The sequence below is a fragment of the Rhea americana genome, unplaced genomic scaffold (genome assembly GCF_003343005.1).
Source record: "Rhea americana isolate MKP2758 unplaced genomic scaffold, rheAme1 scaffold_109, whole genome shotgun sequence".
Lineage (NCBI taxonomy): Eukaryota > Metazoa > Chordata > Aves > Rheiformes > Rheidae > Rhea > Rhea americana.
In genome coordinates this window covers 757,735-777,666 of record NW_028185139.1, presented here as the reverse complement: position 1 = coordinate 777,666, position 19,932 = coordinate 757,735, and the positions used below count along the sequence as shown (strand labels likewise).

The 19,932-nt window shown below is 41.3% G+C and overlaps 1 protein-coding gene across 5 annotated transcripts in view; it reads right to left on the bottom strand.

Moving 5' to 3' along the window:
- TMEM63A (transmembrane protein 63A) overlaps nucleotides 1-4,818 on the bottom strand; it is a 36,314-nt gene extending 31,496 nt beyond the window's left edge. For all 5 annotated transcript variants that reach the window (XM_085311566.1, XM_085311575.1, XM_085311585.1 and 2 more), the window contains exons 1-2: nucleotides 4,731-4,818; nucleotides 2,121-2,318 (exon numbers count right to left, since the gene is read on the bottom strand). In XM_085311566.1, the coding sequence (XP_085167692.1) occupies nucleotides 2,121-2,306 (186 nt within the window). In that variant the 5' untranslated portion in view covers nucleotides 2,307-2,318; nucleotides 4,731-4,818. The remainder of the gene's footprint in view (nucleotides 1-2,120; nucleotides 2,319-4,730) is intronic.
- Between the last annotated feature and the right edge of the window lie 15,114 nt (nucleotides 4,819-19,932).

Below are 19,932 nucleotides of genomic sequence, written 5' to 3'. Positions count from 1 at the left end.
ATCAGTTTTCCCATTCCGATTTAAAAAGAAGGAGGGATATACTTAAAAATATTTCTTAACTGAAGGCATATGAAGGTCTGTGATACACAGGAAGAGTAGCAAACTGTAGTTGAGAGGAACTTTCATAAATACACCTTTATTATTATTCATTACTTAATACCCAGAACTATGATGAAAGACTTGCAACGTACTTTTTTTTCCTAGTGGTGTAACTGGTTGTAGGGAGCTCAACCTCCATCTCGAGAATTACTGTTATCCTTCATGCCATAAGTAATGTATTATTATAACTCAAAAACAGAAAACAACTTTTGATCTCTCCCTTGTATTTCCACTTTTTGAAAGAGACTGAGAAAATATGAAAAAAAATCTATGTATTTCACAGATGTACTTTTTTTTTTCCTTTTTTCCCTAAACAGAACTAACAAGGCCTGTTTCCCATGCATCTGTAACAACATCCTTTYCTCCTAGCCCCTCCCTACACCTGTTTGACTGTAAAGTGCTGCTTGTGATGTAACTTATTTGGAGCTATGCAAAAAATGCCCRGTCAGCCAGAATACACATCAAGATTATCCAGCTCATTTCTGTCTTTTATAACGAACAAAGTATTTTTAGCCTTCCCCAAACAAGGAACATTAGTTCTGATCTTTTACTTTATCTGACCATCACATTTCATGCAACTTGGGTATTTCAAAGATACTAAATTCTATAGACTCTGACAACTTTGAAATTGTATTCTATGGCTAGTAGAARGAAATGGCAGACAAAGTGGGCAGGCAATGCAATATATATGTGTGTATGTATGTATATATATGTGTGTGTGTATATACACACACACACACACACATATATATATATATGTATATAAACCTTACTTCCTTGCAAAATCAGGCTAGAAATAATATTCAGCAACTCATCAACTGACAGTTATTAAAGAGATTGCAAAAAACATTATGTCATGAATAAAGAAACATAGGAGTTGCCAAATAAATTGAGTAAGTAGTACTTGAAAAAGAGAGAGTATATTGCAGCTAACTCACTACCTAAAGCTGTTAGAGAGGAGGACTCAACAGAAAGGGCCAAAGAGCAAGGACTCAGTGTCTTAAATTTATACCATGACTTAAAAAAATAAAAAATAAAAAAAAAATTAAAAAAAAATAAAAAAATAATCCATCCACACACACAGAGACTATATCCTATTAAAAACTTTGCAGTCACTCTCTTAGAGCTGTAAAGACTCTGCATCCTAACAAAACGCATTTAAGGTAGCATACTACAAACCCCAAGTCAACAACAAAGAATGCCACTACTTATTTTTTTGGAATATTTTAGTCATCCTCTAAGTTCCTACTGAACTACCAGCTCCAACCTCACACAGATAATTTTAAGTTYCCCCACAGTGGCTTTCTAGAACTCAGCAATTACATGATTCCTTTGGTCTTGTTTTACTACCAGAAACCTCATTTACCAGGCCAATTCACAGGTTTAATAGCTCTTTTTTTCTGGTGGCTTAAAACCACTCAGACCATTCATGGAAATAACCATAAATTTTATTACAGTGTCAGGTCCCTCTTGGTGCCTCTGGACCAACACTCAGTGCAGTGATCAGCAGAGTCCTGACAAAAGGAGGAAAAAACTCCTCTACAGCATCATGGAATCTAATTCGAAACACATGAAGTAACAGATTCTTCCATCTTTAACTTCCTCTTGCAAACCAACCAGGATGTTTTGCCTCTTGATAAGCAATTCAGCAATAGCTTTCCCTTCCTGAAAAAGTGTCCAGTGCTTTAACTCAGGAAGGAAAAAAGAAATATTCTTGCAATTGAGACAAAACACAAGRGATCTAAGCAACCACTACTTACTTCACCACTTACTTTGCATATAGACACTACAGTCTCTCCACATCCATATGTCCAACACACAGCGACACCATCATTCCATGTATATCTGAACCCTTAATACTTGAAAAGTGGTCTGATGCTCCCAGGATGGCCTTAGCATATTTATATCCTGAAGATTCTGGGAAATATGAATCCCTGCTTGATAACCAGAGAACTCTGGACAATCTAATGTTTGAGAAGGCCRGAAGTATTTTCACTATAAGAAACAGAAATTGGGCTTACAAAAAAACAGGTTACATCAAGCAGTAGGACAGTTGGGATTCCACCGAAAGTTACTCCTTGGAGCACTGTGCTGCCCTGGGCAGTGCTGTAGCARTATGTCTCATTTGTTGAGTTGAAAGCTGAACTTCTATTCCAGAAGTAGACTAGACGAGAATGTCCAACATCCAGAAAAAAGAAAGGGCTCATTTTGTTTTTCCCCTTAAAAAAGAAAGAAAAAAAAATAGTCAGAGAGCTACAGGAGCAGCCATGTGGTGTACATGAGATATACAACACTGCAAGTAGCAAACAACGCAGGAAGATTCAAGAAGGAAACCACCTCCTGTGATAAGCCATATTTGACAATCATTCCCCTCATTTGGGAAATATTCTGCAATAACTGACAGGCTCAGTTACTAATAATGTCCAAGCACAAATTCCAGACATTTAACCAACCACATCCTTCACTAAGAGGAACTGAGGAAGGCTACAGAATACCTACATAAAAACTTCCCCATCTTCCAATTTATTACATTAAACTACTTACTTCAATCTGGATTTTGATTCTAGAAATAACATGGGTCATTAAATACTCCAACAAACAACAGCATTTTGAATATACTGCCCCTGATTCTTGAGCCTGTGCAAACATACTAGTTTGCGAACTCTGAATATAAATTTCAAGTTCTTGGCATTACTAACACATTTGCTACTACATCCACAGAAAAGAATTAACACAAATATAATTGCTCCTCTTCCTCTGTCCTTGCAATATTGCACGATTTTTTTTTTAATAGGGGACTTTAACTGAAAGCRCAGCACAGTAATTACAGCATAACATTAATATGAAAGAACAAAAAATATTTCTAGTTTTCCAAGAGATCAGCCACCTACCTCATGTTAGTCAGCTGAACTTCTCAAATAATTCAGTGATATACAAGATCACACAAGATTTAGCTAGCAATACAAGCTGTAAAGGCAATTGCTCTCTTATTTTGAGGCTTTCCACTTTATAAATCTATTTGCTGGGATCTCTTAAATTTGCTGGTTCTTGACCACTTCAGACAAAACTGTGTTTCACGGAGAACACGCTTCTGACTGATAAATTGGTAAAGCATATCCCAGAAAGCTTTGTCCCTTGAGAACAAACACTGTAGGGCCTCATCACAAGTCCARGGACTCTATCTTTGGGATATCATGCCTCCCTAAGAGGCCACCACATGTCTCTGGTGACAGCAGTACTCTTGTAGGAACAATGCTGTGGAAATCCTGCAAACAGCTAACAAGACTCAAGGACAAGGGAGAGAGGATATTGTAAAACAGTAATGYGGAGGACAACTAATGCCAGCCGAATAACCTCGACGAAACCGTAACTCTTTGAAGAATGCAAGGAGTCAACAAGACAAAGACAGCAGAATAACCCAGAGTAACCTGTAAGTTCATTAAGGCTTATTAACATATTAAATTACACTCCCCTAACTGAATAATGAGAGGATAATGACATGAGAATGATGTTACTGCCTTCTTCTCCACTTCTTATGCTAATTAACAGGAATGTTAAAGCGCAGGCACAGAGAGAATATGTGATGTGATAAAATTGTAACCAATAGAAAAATTTGTATAAAATACTCCTGAAAAGTGTATATATAAACAAAGAACGAGCAAAGAAGCTGCGCTAGCTTTGTGGGTCTGCCACCTAGCGCCCATCTCTGCACAGAAATTAAATAAACAAATATCTCGACCCTGTGTGTCTAYTGGGTGCCTGCACACCAGGTGAAAGAACTCAGTTTTGGGATAACACTGGGGATGCTGAAAGAGACAATAATGTGAATATTTACAAGATGTTATATTAAATAGCAAAAAACATAATGAGGAATCATTTCTCCATAATTTTTGCTACAAGTCTGTTCCTGCTTCCTAAAGACTGAGGTTCAGTGATGACATGAGAAAATGAAGCTTATTTTTTTAAATGTACTTTGGAAACCTGTGCCACGACAGCTGCAAAGACTACATGTGAAATATTAAATAACACACCGTATCTCATCGGAGACCAATTTTCAAATTTTGAAAACTAKTATTTTTAAATAAGGAAGTTATGCTATAAAGATGAGGAATGTGGCAACACCTCCCACAGGTGAAGCAGGGCCGCAGCAGCCAAAAGGAAACTGCAGGCAGCACTTTGCGAGCTTTCCAGGGGACCCGAGCACCAGTATGGCACCAGAAAAGAGAGGCCATCTCCCTTACTTCTGGTGTGAGAGCCTGCAGCAGCGGGGTGCGGGAGCGGGGCTGGCACTGCCAGCTTCCTCAAGCACCACATCGGCAGCCCCAGCACTCGCAACTCATACGGGGACACAGCCCCCTCGCCGCGAGCTCGCCTCTTGCGGCCGCGCCAAGCCCCCCCGGCCTGTGCCGCCTCTCCCCGGAGCGGGGGGCTGAGCAGACCCCCARGCGAGGAGAGCCCCGAGTCCCGCTGCGGCAGAGGCACGGCAGCGCCCACCYTCCCGGCGGCCGGGCCGGGCCGGGCCCGGCTCACGCAGCCCCTGCCCGTCCCCACAGGGAGCCGCCGAGCGGGAGGGGAAGCGCCCTCCCCTCTCCCGCCTGCGCGGCTCCGAGCCCCTCCTGCCGCCCCCTTACCCGCACCGCCGCGCTCTCCCGTCACGCCCCGTCCCCACACGGGCTGTGCGGCAGGCAGACACCACACACCGCCCCAACCCCCAACTTGCCAGCCCGAGCAACAAGTCCCGGGCGCCGCGCATGCGTGCCGCGCGCCCGACAACGGCCGCCCCGCGCGCCCAACGGCTGGTCGCGCGCCCAACGGCTGGTCGCGCGCGCCCGGCGCGGCCGTTGCTCTCGCTCTCCGCGCTCCGACCCTTAGGAGCCCGCAGTTTGCGCGCTGCCGCCTCAATGCGGGGGAAGCCTCTTGTTTGTTTGCTTTTAAAGGGGGATATTGCTGTCCCGAGCCACTGTATCCTTATTTTCCAGGCTGAAATGCGTCTCTCAGGGTAGAGACCCTACATTAAAATAATTGGGCAGTAGGTTCCCATTATTTTTTTCCTGATGTTTTCTTTCTTTCTTTCTTTCTTTTAAATAGTGCCACAAATATTACGTGGCAGTTGGGGAATGCAGTCAGTTAAAAGCAGCAACCGGATTTTATTTTATTGCAGGAGCAGCTGTGAGCTGTGTTAGGAGCTATGTTTTCCCCACAGGGCTGGGTCAGCAAAGCCTGTGAGTTGGAGGCTGGTGTATGCCAGAATGGCCTTTAAAACTTGAGCCAAGTTTTCCGTTTGTGTAACCCCACTGAAATCACATCAATAGTGGATTACACCRGTGGTCTTAGATGTTCACAGTGTATCTATGAAAATTTTATGCTGAATCCTAAAGACAAAACTACTGAATCTGCTGAAGAATGAAGGATTTTCTAACTGCTTGGGGATTTCCAAATTACAGTGTTAGGATAGTGTCAACTACAGTTCTCTAGTTTGAAGGGAACCATTTTATGCCTCCATGAGTCACRTTAGCAATGAACATTCTAAGTAATAGTATCCAAAAAGAGCTTTTTATAGCAGAAAAAGARAAAGGTGAGATTCCGAGAAGGCCACAAATTTCACAATTCCCAGTCTGCCGAAGTGAGCAAGCATGCAGACCCGGTRTGGAGCAGGCCATACACGAAGACAGATAACTCTGAAATAAATTAAGTAATAGTAGCAGTATAAATGTTCTATGAAATATTCAATGCTTCTCGCCTCCACACACCTATAAAGAGAAAAATAATGTTCAAATTTGGTAGATTTGAAAAAATGAGACCCAGAAAGCTTAACTTAATACAYCTGTGGTAGGAGGGGGCTGAAATCGATTCCCAGTCATCCACGAGGACATCCTTTACTTAAGTGAATTGCTGCTAGCCAACAGGCCAGAAAGGCAATGCAGCAAGACCCTGCTATCTGCTATTTTTCTATGCTTTATTTTGGTGTGTTATCAGTGATCGTTCGATACTCTGCGTTGCTAACCATCATCATCATCCTTTTTTCTGTCCTTCACTCTTGATTTACTTGGTTGTTCTTGATAGGCCCTAGGCATCTGAGGAAGAAGAAGAAGATGATGATGATGAAAATGTAACTGTTCAGAGGGAGGCAAGAAGGTTGCTTGCCCTAAAAGATTTACATCCAGTATCCAATCTCACAGATAAAGTCATTGTGATATTTCAGAGCAGCAATCCASTCCAGGAGCAACTAAAGGCATCAGGGTATTGCAAGATTCATATTATAAAGAGATCTCCTGATAAAAATTTCAAGCTAGTACTCAGTCGTCTGTTGATTTTTATGTTTAAAAGAAAATTGCATCCCAGCTACCAAAAAGCCACCATCTCTTCCTGTTGACAATCCTGATGATCCTGCCCCTGTCTCTCTGTCTTCAACACTGTAGGTACTGTCCCTGTGTATTCACACTATGTATATTTCTTAAGTCCATGCATGTATACCCTCTGCCCCACTCCTTGCCATTTTATTAATCCCTATGGGAAAAATTCCTCCTTTCTCTGTCAAGTCCTTGTCTCACTTTTGAGGCATGTGTCCTCAGCATATAGCGGGTTTTGACTGTTGAGGTGTTCTGTGTATTTCCTYGCCTTTGCTCTGTCCTGCAAAAAGGGGAGAAGTCCCAGTCATCTGCAGTAACTAAGAGACATTTCAAAACGTAATTTCATATTTAATTTATCTAGTGACTGCATTGTAGATAATTTAGGATTTAAATTGGCCATAAACATTTGCATTAGTTAGAAATTGGCATAGAAGTCCTTAGCTCAAAACAGTGTGGTTTAGATTCACTGTTGGAATAAAAAAGTTMATTTGTCGTGAAACAATGTTAATAATTTTAGCTTTAAAATACCCTCCCTTCTATTTAGGGCCATGTTGGTGGGAAAATTTTTTTACATGGGTATAGTAGAGTAATTATTCTATCCTGACTCTTCTGGAATAACTCTCCATGTGGACAGTTTATTTCAAAACATGAATTAGAAGCAGAATACTTACAATCACTTTAGTAGTGATTACATCTTATTCATGTAACTATAGCAGAGCAGGTCTCCCATGTGGTTGAGGCTTTAGTGTATGCCTGTACTTTTATACTTACAGAATCCAAATCTATCTGGTTGGTTTTCTCACTGTTTTCATAAGCTGGTTTTGTACTTCAGATTTTGTCCTTTTTTTTTTTTCCCCAGAATAAAGGAGGCCTTGCTATGGCTAGACTCTCTTTTTCCGGAGTGTCAGAATAATGTCTGTAATGTCAAATAGATGACATTCAATAATCTTCACATTGTAGTAGATCTTCATTTTGATGACTTTTGCGAAGCTATGAAATCATTTTTCCTTCTCTCTTTCTCACAAGAAGAACATCAAGCTTTTGTCTTTTTTTTTTTTTTTTTTTCCTTCCTCTGTCTAGACAGGCTCTTTAGCTAACTGGTGTGATTTTGTTTATCTCTAATTTCAACAGCGGAGTCACATTTCCCTCCTCCCTACCTCTTGTAAATAGGATTTTGTTTACCACTGTCTGTTCTTCTGGTGACAAAAGCCACATACTGTCATTAGTTAGCAAACATTTAATTACATTGCTAGAGCAGATGGAAATCCAGTGTCAGGACCTAYGGAGCAGGTCAACAAAATTTAAAATTCTTCCATCTCTGCTGTACTTYGCATGTTCCATATCGCCTTTCACAGCTCTTTAGCACCAAGTTGAACAAGTGTGCAGAGTATTTACACTTACATGTGCAACTCTTCCCTTACGTTAGCTATATCCTTAGGCAAAGGTGCTTTATTAAATGACCTTATGGCTGARGAGCTCAGTTGACACTTTAAGCTTGATTTATCACAGCAGGACTTCCCTTGATGGGTGAACACCCAACAGGACATCAATCGTCTCARGACCGTGGGTAGCAGGTGGCCTGGTGCTTTACCATGTGTGGCAGCTCTGGCTGTGGCTGCAGTTTTCATCACTGCTGCTCTCTGAAGAAACGCGTCAACCCAGCTTGCTGTTCCTTACATATCTGCCTATTCAAGTGTATCTTAAAGGATTTAACTCAGGTTTTTAGCCTGGCAGCCCATTGCTACCTCTTAATCTTTGCTTTCATCTAGCAATCTGTTTACAGGTTTCAGTATACCAAAGGACTTAGTGTGAGCATTAGAGTTTTCCTTTGAAGGAGCTGAACTTTTCTGTTTTTTTAACAAAACTGAACTATTAGAAGAATCTAGAACAGGATAGACACTTAAATGAACTCTTTTAATCACAAAACAAATGAACAGCAAGAGTTGATTTAAATTAACAGATTTACACTTGTTTTCGCTCTGTAGTTCTTAATTCTTTTCTTAGTACTGCTTCCCATTCATGGATAACATGTTAATTTTCATGCTAAAAACAGTCTTTCAGTAAAGCTGGAATATATTTTTATTATGCCAAGGAATTCATCACTTTTATATAAAATATTAAAGCAAGCATATGTAATTATATATGATATAAATTTCCATTTTTTTTTTCACATTTTGTATTGGATAGGAAATGGTGAATGATTCATTAGTTATTTTAACATGATTTATTTCTGTCATCATTTTTATCATGCTATATAGAGATAAAAGCTGGAATTGAAATGCTCAAATAACTGCCATTTAAAATGGAAATACTGAAATGTAGAGGAGAGATGTACAGGAGGAAAAAAGTAGGTTTATCACAACATRTTTTGCATTTAAAACTGATTTTAAATCAATTGCCTGRTTTACAATTATCCKRCTTTGTGCATTGCACTCCTTGGTTTAGATTGTTCTGGCTATGTCCAAAGAGGAGTCCCTGTGAGTACTTCCAGGTTTCTGTACTGATAACCCAACGCTACAGACACTACCAAAACCRACTGCCAGAGTTTTGCCATAGGCCTGTCTAGGCAAGACTGTGCCTAACCACAGGGCAATGCATAGACYTCTTCATCGCTCACCTGTGTGTAGTGTAAGGTTTTAAACTTTTATTTTGCTAGTAGTTGCAGCTGTGGAGAATCTTCTGCCGGTGTGTAGGATTTTTTAGATTTATTATTAGTTTATTGAAGTGAAACTGCTGTCGATATGACAAACTTTGATACAAAACTAGGATAAGGACAAAACTAAGACCGAAACTGGGATGACTTAATTGTTTTGCTGAAYATACATATTCTGATAATGCCTATCTATGTGTTAGCCCTGTGTATATAGAGGCTGAAAGGAGAAATGCATGGATAGCATAGCACTAGYATTATAAAGGAAGGAAACTTCCTGAGAGAAAAGGAGAGGAAGAAGCCATCTGGTCACTTCTACTGAAAGGGACAGCACCTGGCCATGTGACCTGTTTGATTCGGGTGAGCCCGCGAGCAGGTGTATTTATCACCAGCCTAAAGTATCAAACCACTTGCAGCTTGCAATGTCTTACTGTTCTTGCACACAATATGTGTTAATTTTAGCAAAGAGGTCTGGTGTGCTTGTGTCTGTGCTCCACAGTTTTCCTGATCCTACAAAACAGCTTTTGTTGTAAGAGTACTGTGACCAGACCTGGACACACATTTATGTCTTTGCTTTGCATTCTGCTTTCTGCAGAGAAGAAAGCTGGGTGGTTGCTTGAACAGGAGCTACAAAACACTCCAGGAGATCCTGAAGTCTAAATCATTGGAGAGTCAAGACTATAGGATTTAATGGAGYTTCTGATGGATTACAAGTCACGTTTGTGAACTGACCTCTCAAATCCTGTTTTTATTCATAGATTGGAAAACTAGCCCCCTCCCCCCTCAGTACTAATCAGTTTGTCAACTTTGAGCAAAATACTCATTAAACTGGTCAGTCTGCTTTTTTCTCCCTTTACCTACAAAAGAATCCAGTGGGATCCAAAACTCTTGTCCTTAAGAATTGGGTTGCAAGGGCTTAGGGGTGACCTTCCCTGGTTTACTGGCTTGCTTCCATTGCAGTTTCAGTATCAAACACACTGCTTGAACATTTGTAAATGTAAAATACAATACTTTTAAAGTGTCATGAGTTTAAGTCTTAATATAGGTGGTTATTTTTAGTTTTAAGTAAGTATATTTTAAAAAATAAGAATATATTGAAATAGAAATCTGAATTAAATAATTTTTGAAAAGGGACTTTAAAAATGAGTGATCTTTATCTTCCTTGGGCAAGAATTCCCCCTTCCCACTCTTGCTTCTAGAGATGAAAAAATCTTCATGCAGACTGTGAGGATTTCAAAGAGCTTTGATTTTATTTTGATCTCAGGTTAATTCAAAGCAACCAGAAGCAGCAGAACTAGGATTGGCTGCTACACTTTATCAGCTTCTGTGAACTGCTTAGGAGTTTGCGTCGATAATTCTCTGTAGATTTGTGTGACTCACAGATTTTGCTATGCAGCCATTAGAAATAGGCTTGATCTGTTAATTTTACAGTTTGATTTTGTGAAAGTCCAGGAAGGTCATATGTTCCAGGTCACTGCTGCAGCAGAAATTGGGCTCCTTTGCACATATGCACCACAGCAGGACTGTTGGGCACGTGGTCCTTGCTGGGCATTTACTGGCACCTCCACTTGTAGGGGAGCAGAGGAGTTACCTACGTACTGCCCGTTCCTTAGCATGTGATCACCTGTTGGACATATTATCTCTAATGTGCTTTCTCACAGTACCTCCTGACTTTTCTTTTCCCATCGTTCTCTATCCACTCTTTCACTCCTGTTTCCATACTAACTTATTGCCTCCTCCCATTTTTTTCCTTTGTCATGTCTCCCCTTTCTTCTGATGATCTTACTTTCTCTGAATCTTTCTTTTCCTTCTGTTCCTGTTTTCCTTTTAAATGTAAGCAAAGGGTATAAAGGTATTTCTTGCATTTCTACCAGCTGTAGATTGCATGTTTAACATTGCCTTGAGCGTAAAAGTATGGCCTGATCTGTGTAAAAGGAGAAAGTAACGTAATCAATGTAAACCAAGTTTAAACTATGGAGCTATGATTCTTTGGGGGAGAAAAACCTTCTTCCCTGTAAATAAGCAGTAGCGGGTGGGAGGAGGTATGCCGCCTGTTTTACTAAGATGTTTATTGTACAGTAAGTTTCTAGAGTCCGTTAGTGATTAGCGTTTTGTTGATAGAGGCTGCAGTTGGCTAATGCCTTTGAAAATCAAGTTGTTTATTTTGGTGTCTAAATATGGGCTTGAAAATTTTGGCCAAGACAGTTTGCTCAAGGTCATTGTGTGAGTCAGGGACAGAAGTGGGGAGACAGCTCCCATCTTTTCAACTCTCCTGCTGTACAGTTTCAGTAAAGCAGATGTTTATATATTCAGATGTCATGCTAGATTAAATGTGATCATAATTAATTTGGGAGGACTTTAAAAACAGGTTCTGTTAAAAGGTATAGCGTCTTTGGGGAGCTTGTGGAGTGAGATGGTTTCCAGGATGGAGGGAAACATCCACAGCTAATGGCTAATGCTGCTGCACATGGAGCCCAGAGACAAGCCGGGCTGGTGTTTTAAGGTCACAAATTATGGACTGCTCTGGGGAATGGCAAGCTAAGTTGGTCATAATTCTTTCACATTATAGTTCCTGTGAAGATCAGAAGTGTTTGATATGGCAGCATAAGATCTTGAACTTATTATTCAAGTTATTACTGTGAGAGCTTTTCTTGGAGGGAATCAATTACATTAAGGAACCAGTTCCCATCTGCTTTTCTTAAGAAACAAATCAACCGCATTCTGCAGTTGCTACAGTTCCTGGATCAATTTTAGGGCAAGCCCAGGCAGTAGTGTATTTTCATGTTCCATTACGTCTCTGAGCATTTTCCTGTTGGGGTAGCATATGTTTAAGTGGTTTCCAGGCTGAGAACATAGTGAAATCCATGGGTAGGTGGACTTCCTATCAAAATGGCTGAGAAAACTCAAGCAGTGCAGCCACTGAAGAGTTTTGAGAGCCTGTCTTGCAAGTCTGCTGCACGTCAGGATTTTCACTGTGGTCAAGGAAAAATCTTTGCATGGGATTTGCAGGACCTAAACTTTATTGAAAACACCATTTTCCTATAGTCTGTCATTGAGGGATTCTAACAGATCAGATCAAACTGAGTAAGTATTTCAAATGAATTCCCAGGTTATCCATATTTTTGCTCTGATTGTATAATTCATTATTTCTAGGCTGCTATCAATCACTGAGGTAAAATACTTTGCCTTCTCTTTTTGAATGAAAGATGAGAGCTGCACAGGGCACCCAAGTTTTACCTAAAGTCAATGGAAAGTGGTCTCTTAATTCCTTTTGTGCCTTTGAAATTTTTTCCATGCATATGATTTGCCAGAAGACTCTGTATTTTGTATTGACAACTGCTGAAGTAACAGCCATGCTGCSTAAATGGAGCAAATTTTAATCACCATATCTTTGTCGTAGTTACTAACCACAGAAAACTTGGATATCTTAAAATATATGTCATTTCCYGCAGAATCATATGCTGAATCCAGAATTAAGGTTCAGAAATGCCTTTGGTTGCTACAGGGAAGTCTGTGCTTGCAGACTATTCCTGGATTAATGCATTCGAATAAGCAAATGGTTAAGTAGGGAAAAAATAACTCTGAAGTTTGTGTTTCACGCTTCGAGTGGCCTGACAAAGTGTGGACTTCCCTTTTAAAATCAAATGAACATGATGCATCTCCCAGGGTCCTGTAGCATGAATGCTAAAAGGATTAAAAGTAGTCAGGTCACACAGCTTATTTTACTCTTTTAAGGGCCATGTTAAATCCAAGAGTTTGTACCCTTTGTTTACACAGATATGGGTACATGGCAGGAAATTACATAAACCTGTGCGAYGGAGTAGAATACTCTTTTGTGTTCTGTTTTGGAATCAAATACATAGAGAACAGTATTTTCTTCAGTTCTTTCCTTTTGGGGTCTTTTTTCATTAAAAAGCAATAACATACCAAAAGTTACAAAAACAATATAAAGTTAATATAAATATTTATTTTAAGTGAAAACAGCGTCGTTGTAACTGCTTGAGTAGAAGCTTTCTATCCAAACACTCTCCTAGCTGAACATTGCAACATTGTTTGAAGGCAAGAGAAAATTATAGTTTATTTTATTATTTGTTTTTATACAAGTCTCAGAAGTGTAACAGGGTACCATATGAACACACAATCTAGACAGAAGGGAAATAGCACAAACAACATAAATGATAAATCACAATAAASAGTAAACAGTTTATTAGATTTTCCCAAAGGAGTTAATATTAATCATTTGAAATCTTACAGTAGATATAAAATATTTAAAAATATTTTTTACTCTATAGCCCCTTAAGGCCATTCCCAGAAGAGCGGGCAGAACTCTCTGAAGAAAAAGAAAAAATTCCCATGTGAACCTTATTTTTTTCATTTTAAAAGAATGAACGTTAAGCATCAAGATGAGGGAATATAGTCTGATCCAGCTCATCTTTTTTTAGGGAGACTGTTTTGTCCTTGTTGAATCTCCTGCCCCTTCCAGATGTGCCTCCACTGTGTCGCCCCGGCTCACTCGGGGCTCGAGTGCGCAGGTCTGGCAGTGGTGCTGGATCCGCTCRGAATCTCACTTCAATGTCCTTTTGACTGTGGAGTTAATGTGCTGTTAACATCAAGGAAAAAAAATGCATGCGAGTTATTATTTTGAAACCATCTAGGTTCCACAACGTAAAACCTGCTGACACATAATGGCCAAAAAGTCACTTTAGCAGCAGATGGTACAGATGAGGAAGGAAAAAAAAAACTCACTATATAAGTAGTTTAGCTCATTTTTCTGCTATTGCAGTTATCTTTTTTTTTTCCTGATATATTTGCTAAGGGTGTGTCCAAGTTAATGYTAAATATCTCAGTGAGGACAAACAGAAGCCATTTGCCAGTTAATCTGCAGTCTATCAGATGTGCAAAATTAGTAGAGTCTGAAGTATTTATTAGTTCTATCTTGTTTTCTCTGTGCATACTATGGTCTAAGTTTATTTTCAACAATCTTGTGCTGGTTTTTGTAATTTTAAGTGCAAGAAACTAAATAAAAAATTTCTATTTTGCATGACAGCTCACAACGCTTAAGAGAAGAGGTGTGTTTTAGATCTCACTCAGCTTGGCCTTTCATCTTTATTTTTGGCCTGCAGAAAAGAACACTTCTGAGCAAAGTTAGTAATGCAAATTATTCCAGCTTTCATTAACATATAGTTCATAATCTTTCTGCCTTTGCAGCTTCTCCCGGCAGTAGAAATAAATTACAGTTGCTAGGATATAGTGTTATTCTTTCTATATCTCTTGGCGGGGGGGAGAGAGTGATTAGGTTCCTCTTTTTCATAGCAAAAGAAGAATTCAATGAAGCAAAAGTCATCAGAGATATAATTAACCGAAGAAAATACAATCCATAATTAAGCCAGGCCACTCACTGCTACAGATGTAATAATATTAATAGTGTTCAAAGTTTATTAGCGTGACAGGAAAGCGTGGGTATTTCTGAATTACCGGCAGGCCATTTGCTACCSGAGCTTGGCACAGAGTTTACAGGGGGTGTGAGATGCGCTGCGGGACAGGAGCGCTGTCTGTGCTCGGCCTCCCCAGGAGGGCGAACGAGACGGCTTACCCGCGCAGGGGTGCTCCCAGCAGGGCTGCAGCCGAGCCGACAGAGCTCTGCCCCGCGGCAGCCGAGCCGCCCCGCGCGCGAAGCAGGCTGCTCCCGCAGGCGCGCGACGTTGCCGCTGCTGTTGTGTCTCCACCGGCAGCTCCTGCCGGGACAGCAGGCACAGCCGCATCTCTTCGTGCTGACGCGGCGAGGGGCAGAGCTGGATGGGGACAGCGGGGGAAGCAGCTTGCAGGTTTTCTTCAGCCCTGCCAAGTACGACACGTGCGGTCCCAGCCCGCTGGCACAGCACTGGCCCTGCGCTTCCTTGACCAGGACATCACCCAACTTTGGGAAGCCTGTTGAGCTGGCCCGGCMCATGAGCTGCATGGGCATCAAGCCCAGCTCTCTCAATAGTGCTGGCTGCATTAAAACCCTCCGCAACCTCCTCTGAAACCCAGCTCAACAGCAACGGTCACTGGGTCAGCAGAGTTGGGTTCTCTAAATTGGAAAAAATATCCCTTGAAAAAGGCTAATAAAGCTTTTACAGTGTAAACACCCAACTGTAAGAAGAAAAAAATCAGCATTTGTAACTAGGCAGTTAAGTGGCATGTATTAGAAAGTTAAGTGCTGCTCCTACAAAATACAGACATTCCTTAGGAATTGGGACATTCTTCAATAATACACAGGCAAAGGTGTAAAGCAAACCACTCTATCGCCATTTTAGAGTGGTAACTAATCCTGCTTCCCCAGCTACAAAGAAGGCGCAGAGTAGGGCAGTGGGGAGGAGACTGCTGAAGGGACAAAAAAAAAGAAAACTGTATTTAAACAGTTGTGTTTGGTTTTGTATAAAAAAAAAAAAAAAAAAAAAAAATCGTTGAAAGCCTTTTTCTGCCCAAACACTGGCACTTTGCAAATGCTGCCAACACAAACCCCGTGAGCAAGCCAGCTGACATCAGCTGACCAAGGGCATGGTGGGGTGCTAGGCATTTTACCCATTTCTCTTCAAACAGGCAGTCTTTTGTCTGGGCCATCTGACCAGAACAAGCCCACAAGTGCAAGCAGAACTCTGCCCGTGGAAGATGTGCTGTACGTCTGTGCAATTTAAGTTACGCAGCAGCAGATCTGTGTGAATAGTACAACTGAGCTGAAGATCAGACCAGGTCTGTGACTTCTTAAAAATGAAATGGTGTTCTTACTGCGCTGGATAACTTGTGGGATAAATGCACTCCTGACAGAAGGGAACAGTTCAAATCTGGCCTAGGCTGGTGATAAAGCTTTTATTCTCCTCATGCAGGCTCATTTCTGTATTGCTCAAGCAGAAAATTGTTTTTATCGCAAAACCTGCCACTGAAATCAGCTCCTTTGGAGGCAGGCAGAGTAAATGCTGGGGACTGAGGCTGTGGCTGTAAGTGTCTTTGCTATGAGAGTTGTGCACTGGGAGATCACCAGCAGAATAAACATGACTCAGGCTAGATGTGAGGCACAAAGTTGTATTTCTTAGACTTATATTAGCTGGAGTAGACAGCACAGCTGCGAAGTCAGTGGGTTTTTTTGTTTGTTTCTTTTTTGTTTTTTTGATTTTATGCTCTCTGCAGGGGACTCACAGAGGTACATACAGAAGGACAGATGAGGCACAATCTAACATAAAGCCTCTTGGCACAAAAATTACGTGGCCAGACTTTTAGAGCAAATCGGAATGAGCGGACAGAGTTTAGAGCAGATCAGCACTTTGCATTAAGTGGCGGTGCTGTTTTCAGGCCGGCATTGGGAGCTAGACAAAAGCTGGATGTCTCATGGTGTCAGACCATATCTTACGAAACTCTTCCATGCAGGATGGCTRCAGAGCAGGCTGAGGCCATGGACAGCATTCATGTAAACTCTAGCAAGCTCTACCAGCCCCACAGAAGTCCTGAGTACTGTTATTCTGGCTTTTTATACTGTGCAAGCTATTCATACCCTAATAAAAGAGCTGTCTGCAAAAGTAGAGGAGGAAGGAAAGCCACCACCCTAGTGAAATAATTTCCCAGTATCTTTCAGTAGGCATATGCCATTTTCAAGGAATAAGTATAGTACAAATGGGAGCATTTTCAGCCCAGGCCGGTGTGTTTGGAGCTGAAGTGGCAAACAGATGCGATAATGACTCTATGACCTGCTCACTTGCTCTTAGCAGTGGAGGAATTTCTCAAGTGAAGGTTTTGCATCTGTGGAAAAATAAAATGAGACAGGGCTTGCCACTAGTGTTTTTGTTTTGTGACTTTTGAGAACTGGACCCAGTGTCTAATTCCAGGTGTTAGAAGTGCTTGGCATAGTTTGTTAGAGACCTCTCTGGTCAGAGTGGTTCGTAAGGAAACCCTGTCCAGCCTTTTCCATTCTTGAGAGAGATTAGATCAAGTTACTAAGATTATTTCAGATTAAATGTTTTTGTGGCCTTTTCAAGAGATCGTGAGTTTTCTTGGATTTAGTATTTGCTAATTTAAGAAAGAGCTGGGCAGTGAGCCAGAGCAACTTGCCAATCTAACTAAAAACAAACCCTGAAAAAAAGAAGTTGTAGTTTTCATTTGGGCCATTGCGTAGATTGTGCACAGAGGAATTAAAACAGGAACAGGACTAAACTGTCTATTCTGCTGCACTGAAACCACATTGGAGGATGAGACATTCACTACCTTTTTCTCCTTGCATAAAGGCATCGTCAAAACACAGGGCTACCTCTCTGGCTGAAGCACCGATGCTGTGCAACGGTCCCCCCGCTGCACTTGCACCGAAGACAGGCTGAGCTGAGAGCCCAGGAGCGCCAACTCCTGCTCCAGGTAATGCTTCACGCTCAGATTGCATTGGAGGAAATGGGAAGTTTTTTGTGTCAGTCACTGTTTAGAATTTAGGCCTAAATTGAAAATGAGTGAAAACTAGCAGCTGCTAGCAGCTGGGTGGCTTTACAACAACGAGCTCAGTGGCTCTTTTTGGCTCTGGGGGCTGATGCTTGTTTGACACAAGACTGGACGTTGTGGAGAAGCAGGAGTCCCAGCATGAGCATGGACTGTGCTAGTCAAGAAGGAAGCTGAAGGTGCCTGTGCAATCCTGATTGAAGATGTGTAGCTTGGGTTTAAAATCATAGAATCATAGAATCAGTAAGGTTGGAAGGGACCTCTGGAGATCATCTAGTCCACCCCCCCTGCTCAAGCAGGGTCACTTGAGTATGTTAGACAGGGTTGCATCCAGGCAGGCCTTGAACATCTCCAGAGGAGGAGACTCCATAACTTCTCTGGGCAACCTGWWCCAGCGCTCCGTCACCCTCACAGTGAAGAAATTCCCCCTCACGGTCAGGCGGAACTGCCTGTGCTTCAATTTCTGCCCRTTGCCTCTTGTCCTGTCACACGGGACAACTGAAAAGAGTTTGTCCCCGTCCCCTTGACACCCTCCCTCCAGGTGCTTGTACACATTGAGWAGATSCCCCCTCAGTCTTCTCTYCCCCAGGCTGAAGAGGCCCAGCTCTCGCAGCYGTTCCTCATAGGGCAGGTGCTCCAGCCCTCTGRTCATCTTTGTAGCCCTACACTGGACTCTCTCCAGTAGCTCCATGTTTCTCTTGTACTGGGGAGCCCAGAACTGGACGCGTACTCAAGACGAGGCCCAATTGGAATGTTAATTTTAAATTAATATTGGAGGTTGTCAGGGTTTATTTTTGAGACAGTGTGAGGAGAGCACACCCTGATGCATAACAGACAGTTAATTCCCATTTTTGAAACCTCTAGCCCAGCACTTCACATGAGTAGTCCATTCTGTGTTTATTTGGTAGCTACGTGAAACTCTGTGTGCTTAAGACGAAAAAAAGTAAGAAAATACTAGAAATAGTCAAACAGAACCTCTACCTGAATTCTTCTTTAAATAGGAAAGTTTATATCTGCATCCTAACAGTATTAGTTTTACTTCCATACTCCTAGTTTCAAATAACGCTGACTTTTGGAAAAAACGGGCTGAAATCAACATGGAGATCTGCTCCCATCTCTATGCAATGAACCTAGTGCATAGATCATGACATTTCATCGAGCACACAAAACCTGTGGTCTTCAATATCGCTCCAGCAAAGGCTGTTCTAATGTGGGCCCGATTGCTGTATGAAATAATTATGYCCATGGAAATACAAATCTTGAAAAATTCAGATCCTCACTGACACACTGCAGATGTGTTTGAAACATTCTTGTTTCTCAGGATAATAGCTATATAATTAGGCTAAGCCTTTCACACTTTCTCTTTTAACCCATTAGATTTATTTACCAAAAATCATTGCATAGATATGCTCAGACTGTCTTAAAGAACTGTTTGAAACTAAATGAAAATTTTAAACTAGAGAATCTCTCTCCACTGTGTACTTGCTTTACTAAATCTGTAAGTTGTTCATACTTCATCCCTTGCAGCCTCTTTAAATCCTCTGTTTGACATTTTGAAAGTACCAGRTAGGTTCCAATACACATTACACAGAAAGGGCTGTTATAAAATTCCTGRCTTCTCTTGTTTGCATGACAAAGCGGGAAAGGCAAATCCTCCAATTGGACCAGATAATCACTCCCCTGTGAAAAGCCTACAATCCACATCCTCTGTTTTCTTCTTAGCTGAGCTTCAACTGTGTTTGCTCAATAATTTTATTTCATGTGTGAAGCCCATAAATCATTTTCCAATACACACTGGACAGCAGAGAGTCTTCATACTAGTAGAATAGACATCAGCCACAAGAGAAGTCAACTTCTGGATCCAGAAAAGCTGGGTACTGATGGAGCTATCATGGGTTTTTATTTCATGTGGTCATATTTATTTGAAGGGCTGTCACTAAACAGTTGGACTACTTGCCAGAGTAAAAGTCAACTTAACTGGATGGATAAAGGTTTCAGGGTCAGGTTTTCTGACATGTTTAATGAGAGACCATTACAAATGCACGGACTGCAATTTTTTTACAGGAGGTGACTCTCCACTGCAAAAAYATGTCCAACTTTGTTACTGGAATAGAGTTAGGAGACATTTATACAGCATTTCTGAAGGGAAGTTTGTCAGCACCTGAACATTATTTAGATGCAGTTTGCCACCAGAGCCTCAGCAGTTGGTGTGAATGTTTATCAATCACATCCTGGAGTTCCAGCATGCAAATCAGTAATGTGCCATTTAGCCGGAGAAGCAGCTCGGATGGAGCAGGAGGGCATAAATAGCCTTCCCAAGGGGCTAAGACAGTCACAAAGATTTCAGTGAGAAATCCTTCTGTTTCTTTACAAGAGCAA